The sequence below is a fragment of the Parasteatoda tepidariorum genome, chromosome 2 (genome assembly GCF_043381705.1).
Source record: "Parasteatoda tepidariorum isolate YZ-2023 chromosome 2, CAS_Ptep_4.0, whole genome shotgun sequence".
In the NCBI taxonomy this organism is placed as follows: Eukaryota; Metazoa; Arthropoda; class Arachnida; order Araneae; family Theridiidae; genus Parasteatoda; species Parasteatoda tepidariorum.
The window spans coordinates 7,172,023-7,180,467 of NC_092205.1; the positions used below are offsets into that span (position 1 = coordinate 7,172,023).

General features: G+C 34.6%; 1 protein-coding gene across 1 annotated transcript; it reads left to right on the forward strand.

Annotated features, from left to right (window-relative positions):
- Positions 1–1,011: 1,011 nt before the first annotated feature.
- Positions 1,012–8,076, forward strand: LOC107453331 (chitin deacetylase 7). Its single transcript, XM_016070110.3, has 4 exons — positions 1,012–1,154; positions 1,467–1,682; positions 3,607–3,940; positions 7,157–8,076. The coding sequence occupies exons 1-4, from the start codon at positions 1,016–1,018 to the stop codon at positions 7,995–7,997; spliced, it is 1,530 nt and encodes a 509-aa protein (XP_015925596.3). The 5' UTR covers positions 1,012–1,015; the 3' UTR covers positions 7,998–8,076.
- Positions 8,077–8,445: the final 369 nt, after the last annotated feature.

Sequence of the window (8,445 nt, forward strand, 5' to 3'; positions counted from 1 at the left end):
CAAATCAATACCCGCAGGTTTAAGTTTCGAAATTCCAGAGAAGTCTGAGTGTTGACAAGTGAATCGTATACAGATGTATAGTTATAATAATGATAGATCAAGGTCATCCTGGCTATTACATGAACCAGGTTTTAGGTCATCCAGGTTCAATACATCTCATTCAAACGACAATGAAGTTGGTTTTAGTTCAAAACTCGTATATCGTGGTCTAGTAAGCTGCAAATTTCTTCGTTTATATCAGGGAATGAACTAATGATCTGCGGTTGCATTTCGAGACTTTAGTATCCAAGCCATTGTGACCATATTTAAAGTTAACAAGAGAAGGTCGCAGGTTCGCGCATCTAATGTTAATGAAGAACCTTTACGTTTACCTACCTAAATTGAGAACTTACATCAGAGAAGTTATTTTGAATGATTTTGGAGCATGAATGTACGACTCGGTGTATTGAAATTTTAGATCTTAGAGTTTTAGTGTCTGATATTTTGAATGCTTTCTTCATTGAATTTTTTTCTCATTCAGTGCTTCACATGTTTTGATGGATAAAGTTTTTGTTCACCAAGATTAGTGCTGAAATTTAATTCCTCGTGCTAAAGGTTGAGTGTCTAACCGATTTTAGAGCCAGAAAAATCGATAGTTTTCTGGGTGACAGGGAAGCAGATTTGGAAAACTCGTGATTACTATCACCATCTGCTTTTTTTCTAGTGTAGTGTAGTGTAATTGCAGTAGTGTAGTGTACGCATGTCTTCACATTATCATGAAGATAGATATAATTTTTAGGCTCGTGTGCTCAATTTAGGCTTATAGACCTTCGTCAATTCAGATAGAAATTTGTCAGATAGAACAATTCAGAGAGGGACATCATACATACACCCAGGGTTACGGTGGGATTCGAACCCGCTACCTTCACGCTTCGCACGGCATTTGGTGGGTGATACCGCTTGACCAGGGCGGTCTTGTGTCACTTGGCTACCGTGGTATCTCATAAGTGGATTTTGAATGCGTGACAACTCAACGATGCGTGACAACTCAATCTCTGATAAAACCTATATAAGTTCAAAATTTCCTCATTTTGACAGAAGTGTATTCAAAATGAAGACTGTTAAGTGTTTCGTTTTGCTGTGCAGTGTTTTATTTGGGATAATTACTGTCAATGGTAATGAATTTTAATATTTGATTTCGTTTGTTCCTTTCGTTTGAATTTATCTTACATTAGTTATTTCCATTTTTATTTATTATATATTATTTATTAATTATTATTATTTTTAATTGATAAATTAATTGAAAAAATCGCAATATAATTGCCGAAAAGCCTTGTGTGGCCTATTCCTCAAGGTCTAGCTGCAAGCTAGGCCATGTCCGGAAGGTCACGAATCCTCGAAGTAATATACAATTAGAGATGCAGTTAAAGGTCCTCTTGCAAAGGTCAGCAGGGAGAGTCTGAAATATTTTTTTCTCTATTTACTAGCTTCTAAGACTAGCGGCAGATTCAAGAAAAAGAACACTTTTGAGTGCCCTATGGAATATGGAGTGTTTGCTAATCCTACTGACTGTCGGAGATTCTATACCTGCAACGGAGATGTAGCTTACGATACCCCCTGTCCCACTCCTCTCTATTTCGATGACTCTAAGAAACTCTGCGTTTACAAGACTAAAGATCTGCAGTGTGGTCCCGTTCCAATGAGTAAGTAAAGATTCCATTCTTAACTTTTCTGTTTTTCAGTACTTCTAAAATTTTAATTTTTTATCAAAATTTCAAAGTTTGTTTTATCTTAATTAAAGCATTTATTAGCCATTTGTGGTCTAGTGTCTCTATGTTTTGTTTTTGCCCAGTAAAATGTTTACATTAATTTCAAAATTTAGATTAAATGTAACTTTATGGCTACTATGGTAAATAACTGAACTATTGATTAACTAGAGCAGGTAAACTCTAGATTTAGTACGTTTTTTTGTTTAGCTTTTTAAATTTTTCTGATATGTATATCATGACAAAGATCCGGAAGTTTTCATTAATGTCACCTAAACTAGTTTTGAATGCTTTTTATTCTCTTTAAGTAGCATCTAGTTTTTTGTCTTTATATATATATAAACATAGACACCTTAAGTGCTTAACAACTCTAAGATTTTTTGCTAAGCTGAATGAAAAATGTAAATTTCAGATATTTTGAGGAGGAAGCAAGCTATTAAAATTTTAAAGCACTTCAAATTTTTTTTAAAAACAAAACTATGAAATTCTGTTATTTAATGTAATAACAGGAAAAAGCGCTAGAGATGATATCTGAATCTATTGTGTTCATAAGGTTCTGTACGTTACTTTCCTGTCCTACCTCTACGTCCGGGATTCATGTTTTATTGTATTTTAGAGTTTTTTGACACTCTATAATGGAGAGATTATAAAGCTATATAGTAGCTTAAAGGAATATTACATTATATAGGAAGCTGTGTAATACTCAAATGGATTACAATCTAGTTAGTATTTCTTTAAGTATAAACTAATCAAATTAAACTTGTAGTAGATAGAAAAACTTTAGATTTTGTAGTGTCAGGTTCCACGCATTATTTAAAACTGTTAAATTATGGCTTCTGACATCGGAAATATTTTACATTGCTGAAGAGTGATTTTCTTTTTGTATGCTTAATCTTTAAATTTTCAGCGCTTATTTGTAGGTTTAAGATACTAAGTAAAACTTGAAACACAAGCTGAAAGTTAAAGCTCCCCCACGAATTGTCGGTTGAATCCTAATTACTTTAAAATCAGTTTAACTCTATAGAAACAATTTGGTACACTGAATTTATAGCCCTAATTGACTATTCTTGATCACTCTCTTGACTGCTTAGCAAGAGCCTCCATTGAAGACAAACTACTGATCACAAGAATACTCTAATATTTATCATATTTGAAGGTATTCAGGATCAAACCTTTTTATATTCTGCGCAATAAGTTTCAATGAGAGCTTCTGCAAGAATCCTGATTCTAAACGTACAAAATCAGTTTTTTTCTTCAATTTTCCTCTTAGCTTGTAAAAGCACAAACTTTAAAATTTTCAACCAACGAGGAACTTAAATTGTGAAGAAGGAACCAGTTTTACCCTCTGCTTGCGATGCTCAGCATGGTAAAGCTTGTCATTCTGGTTGTTCACTTTTGGAATCGGATGCAAAAATTTAAACTAGATGTCAACGAGTTTCTAGTTTTATCTTAAATTTGATTGGGTTATGGTAATTGTCTCTTTCCCTTTAAATGCATAGAAACTTTGTTTTTTTTAGACTAAATATTGACCGATCAGTTGTTCAACAGGAAAGTGTCTACGGAATGTAATTTTAGGCGTATATTTTTAGAGTGCATTTGTCTGGGCTACTTTGATTGCGACAAGACTTTGATTAAACTTCAATAACATTTAAATCGTTATCTTTGTAAAATATTGAATGAATTTAAGACATTTAATACCTAGAGCATAAACTTTCACATAAGTTTTAAAATAGAATCTACTTTAATTTGAATAACTATTGTTCGCATGAACTTCAGTTCTAAAATTACTTAGCTTTTATAGTTAAGGGCGAACGGTTATTTGAGCAAAGGAAATAGTTATATAAATCAATCTTATTTATAGCAACTCCAGTTCCTACAACTCCTGATCCTAATGCGTCTCCAAGCTGCGAGCCGCAATCCTGTCGCTTGCCAGACTGCTTCTGTAGCGAAGATGGTACTCTTATTCCTGGTAACTTCTTGCCGAAGGACACTCCTCAGATGATCATCCTGACATTTAGTGGAGCTTTGAACGTTCTGAACGCCGAACCTTTCAGCTTCCTATTGAACGAGACTAGACTGAACCCAAATGGATGTCCCATCAAAGCCACGTTCTTTGTTCCTCACGAGTATACCAGTTACTTCTACGTCCAAAAGTTGTATGGCCTTGGTCACGAGATTGCAGCTCAGACTATAACGTGAGTAATTAAGGCTTTTTTTGATCTGTTCCAGAGTTCAGTTGAGTCACCTGTAAGTTAAAATATTGGAGTTTATAAACGTGTAATATCATTTTGAGTTTTTGCTGCTTATTTAACCCGATAAGGATTACGTATACGGTTCATAGGTGCCATCACATGTGGATATTTATGGTAACTAAAGAGCAGACAATTTTGCAAAAGGTTGCTGTTGAGACTTTTAATAGCTCCAGACAAGCATTCATGGAATTTTGTTCTGTCAAATCCGCTGTCGAGGACTGGCTACTGCCCCCGCCCCAGCCAAAAACTGGAACATGGCGACAGAACCAGGATTCTTTCCTTTTCAAGACAAATTAACTTTCCTATAGCTCCTAGCTAGCGGTCACCTGAAATATCAAAATCTCTGTAGTGAACTTTTCCCCATTGTCCTAACTTTTCTGTTGTCCTTCATCAGGCCACGCTCAAACATATCTTCTCGGCAGAGAAGAAATCCAGTAGCCTTCTGCTTGTCATTGATATGCTTAAAGTTAACTGTTTATTCGACCTGGTCTGACTAATAAGGAATACACACGTGATTGCGCTGTTCTCCCTTCATCGCCCATGATATCACCCATAAAAAGAGCCTTTTTGTCTCTAGCGGCTGTAGATTACACGGACATGGTCTCAATACGGTTCTCTCGTATTAAGAATCCAAGCTCCTTAGTTCGTATAAACTCTGAGTTTGAGCCGCGATAGATCAGGGGATAGAGCGTTTGCCTTTAAATGAGGCCAACCGTGTTCGATTCCCAGTCTATACGAATTCCGCATCCGGCTTGCACAGACCACAGTGCTAACGTACAATATCCTCAGTGGTAGATGGTTCATGGGTTAGTCCCCTTGCCGTAGGCTAACAGTGGGAGGTTTTCGTGGTCTTCCTCTCCATGTAACGCAAATGTGGGTTGGTTCCATCAAAAAGTCCTCCACGAAGGCAAATTTCTCCCAATACTCGATCCAGGAGTTCCCTTGACTTCTAGATTGGGTTCGAAATTACTAGGTTGCGGAATTGAACATTAGCAGTAATAAGCCCATAAAATTGGGTCGGCTGTTCAACGACTGTTATAAAATAAGGACTCGGAGTTTGCTGTTGGAAGCCGCCCTCGTATAGTCTTCGATCCTGATGGGATTAAGTAAACAGATTTCATGATTAGGAGGCAATATATTCTATTTCATTCAAAGTTTCTGTTTATAACTTTATTTCGAAATATTTGGTGCGTAATGCCGTTTATATTATACAGAATAGAACCTTGCGGTTCATGTGCCATCCTCAAAATCCAATTAATCTTTGTTTTAAGAACTTATTGAGAATTGTGTGATTATAAGCCATGTCTATATATTGAGTCTGAAAACTAAAGCCTTATTAAAGCTATGTAATTAGTGACGACTAAAGCTTTAAGGACTGATTTAAGAGACTTAGTTGCGATCGACAGTTGTTTTGAGTTGCGAAGCTAAAATCAAAATTAACTAAATCTGTAATCCTCTTAAGATTTTCAATCAATCTGGAATTTTTGTAAGAATTTAATCTTTTTGGCTTTAAGCAAATGTTAATTTACTGAAGCAAAATAATCAAACATTAAGTAAATAATCCAACTTAAAAATATAATTTTAAACGTGAGTGTTACGGCTATTTATAAATACTGTTTAGATTATGATTATGCTTCGTTTTGTACTAAGATTTTTAACGTTTTTTAAGTCTTCGCTCTTGAACAGTTTTATTAAAGGGAGTTCTTAAAATGTACAATCGTGATAATTTTAAGCCAAACGCTTGCATTGCGGATTTAGAATATTTTTTTCAATCATTTATTAATTATAAGCAATACTTAGACAGATGAAGTAATATTTTAGTTATACTGCCTTAATCTTATCTACTCTATTTATTAAAATTGATATAAGTTAATAAATACTTTGCTAGTTCCACGTATTTCAGAGCTTGGATATATCACATTCTGTGAAATGACAACCTCACTAAGTTTAAAATTAAAACGCAAGGGTAATCCAATATGTAATAAAGAAAAGGGGCTTGTTCTTGGGCGTGCAATAAGCTGCAAATTTCAAATATTACATAAGCATGATTGCTTAAAATTACTTTTATTTGATAAATTTTTTATTACCAACTAAACTATTTTTCACAGATCCTAAACTAATCCACTATTGTAAGATTTCTTTTGTTTATGGGCTAACAAATTAACTGCGGAATTATTGTAACCAATATATCTTTCTGAAGGTTAATTCGAATTTTATGAAAGAGAATCTGAAGTAGGAAGCAGATTTAAAAGGTTCTATAACAATAGGTGTAAATTTCCCATTAATGAAATTTTGATTGCAAGATACGGTGATTTAATTTTAAATCTGAAAATTTCGAAATGACAAATTTTTTAATAAAGGCAAATTTAAATTTTCTCATTGTAAGAATCGGAATGAAAAATTGAATGAGGGAGTATCCAACTCAGAAGTATTACTAAGTCTAAGCTTTTTGTTCATTTAATGAAAAGAACCAGGCACTCTAGATATTTTGAGTTTCATCCTTGCTACTGTTTATTTTCATATCATTTAGTTTAGTATAAATTCTTTTGGATTTAGTAAGTTTTTCTAAACTCAAACAATTAAAAGAAAATTTGCGGAATTCTGGCTAATTTTAGAATACTGAAATTTCCTCTTTACTCTCTCGGCTAAGACTCTTTATTTGCCAAAATTTAAATTCTTATATACGGGTGAGGTAAATGAAAATTCTTTTAAACTAAATCTACATGTTTGTATGGATTTTTTCCGACAAATTTGAGTACATTGTTTAAAGTTTTATTTTGAAATTTTAAAGAATGCATACTGTCTTTCTTTGCATTTTCAAACCAAACTGAGCAATTCATTTTTATTTTGACTTTATTTTTAAAATTTTCATTTAGAAGTTCGATTTAAAAATAATTTGATAGGTAAGTTTAAATAAAGTCATTTTTTTTTAAAGCTATAGCACTTGAACTTTCTGTTTAAAGCAAAATATTCTGTGTAAATATAAAATTAAGCAGTCTAGAGTTGTCGGACTATCTAACTCCTAAACAAAAGAAACTTGAAATTTTTTGTCCATTGAGACTACAGGTATAAGGTCCTGTTATGCTTACAGATTTAAATTTGGATAAAATGGAGATTGCTAGAACTATTAATTTCAATAATTAAAATTTTTACTTTCAGAAATCGCCAACCCGAAGAATTCTGGCCTAAAGCTACACACGAAGAATGGGTCGAGGAGGTCATTGGACAAAAAGAAATACTACGTACTTTTGCAAATGTCTCCAGAGAAGATGTACTCGGCATGCGTGCCCCTTTCCTGAAACCTGGTGGCAATAACATGTTGAGCATGATCTACGACTATGGTCTGGATTACGACTCTTCCTTGGCAGCGCCTTTGTCAGAAGTACCCTTGTGGCCTTACACTCTGGATTACCACTTACCACACAAATGCATATCCGAAAATTGCCCTACTAGATCTTTTCCTGGAATCTGGGAATTTCCCCTCAATACTTATTCGACAGCTGACGAAACTGGAGCTACTTGTGTCTTTCTGGATCAATGCGTCTTTCCTGACGATCCCGAAGTAATCTTCGAGTTTTTAAGTTTCAATTTCTTACGCCACTACACTACAAACAAGGCACCTTTTGTCATGAATTTCCACGTCAATTGGGTCACAGATGACAGCAAGGTGGCAGCTCTAGATGTCTTCTTGGATCATGTTATGGAAACTTACCCCGACGTTTGGTTCGTGACCATGCAGCAGGCTTTAGAATGGTTGCGCAACCCTGTTCAAGCTGAGCAAGCGAAGGTCTTTGAGGCCTGGAAGTGTCCCAGGACGAGGATGCCCAGTTGCAACATTCCTCGCACTTGCAGAGTCAAGTTAATGGAGGGTGCACGGGCTGACGTAAGGTATTTACAACTCTGTGGGAAGTGCCCCGAAAGATATCCTTGGTTGAATAACATCAGGGGTACGAAGGAAGGCAAAAGTGTGAAAGATTTGGTCCAAAAAACTACTACATAAGCTTGTTCTGGAACTGAGTTCATTTGTTGTTGTTATACTTAAGTTGAATAATTTTTAATAAACTTGTTTAGAGCTTTAAGTGTTTAGTTTCCTTCTGATGCTAAAACTCTAAGTATTGTGTAATATGGTATTGCTTCTAAATAAGTACTTTAGTTTTCGGTCTGTCTACTAGATGACACCGAGCCTTGTTGCATAACGAAAATTGCTGGATTTTTTATCAATTATTTTCGTAAACTATTTGAAAATGTTTCTTAGTATTATCCTTCTCCTAGTTAAGTTATTCGCAGAAATTTTTAAAGCGATAGAATTGGAAAACTTGTTATTTTGAATTATGAAGTATTTGAAAATTAACCAGGGCGAATTTCTAAATTGAAAGGAGATTCTAATTTCAGTTTATCGGCGTGCTTCGATTGACTATTTAAGAGTTTGATTTCCAATTTCTAAAATA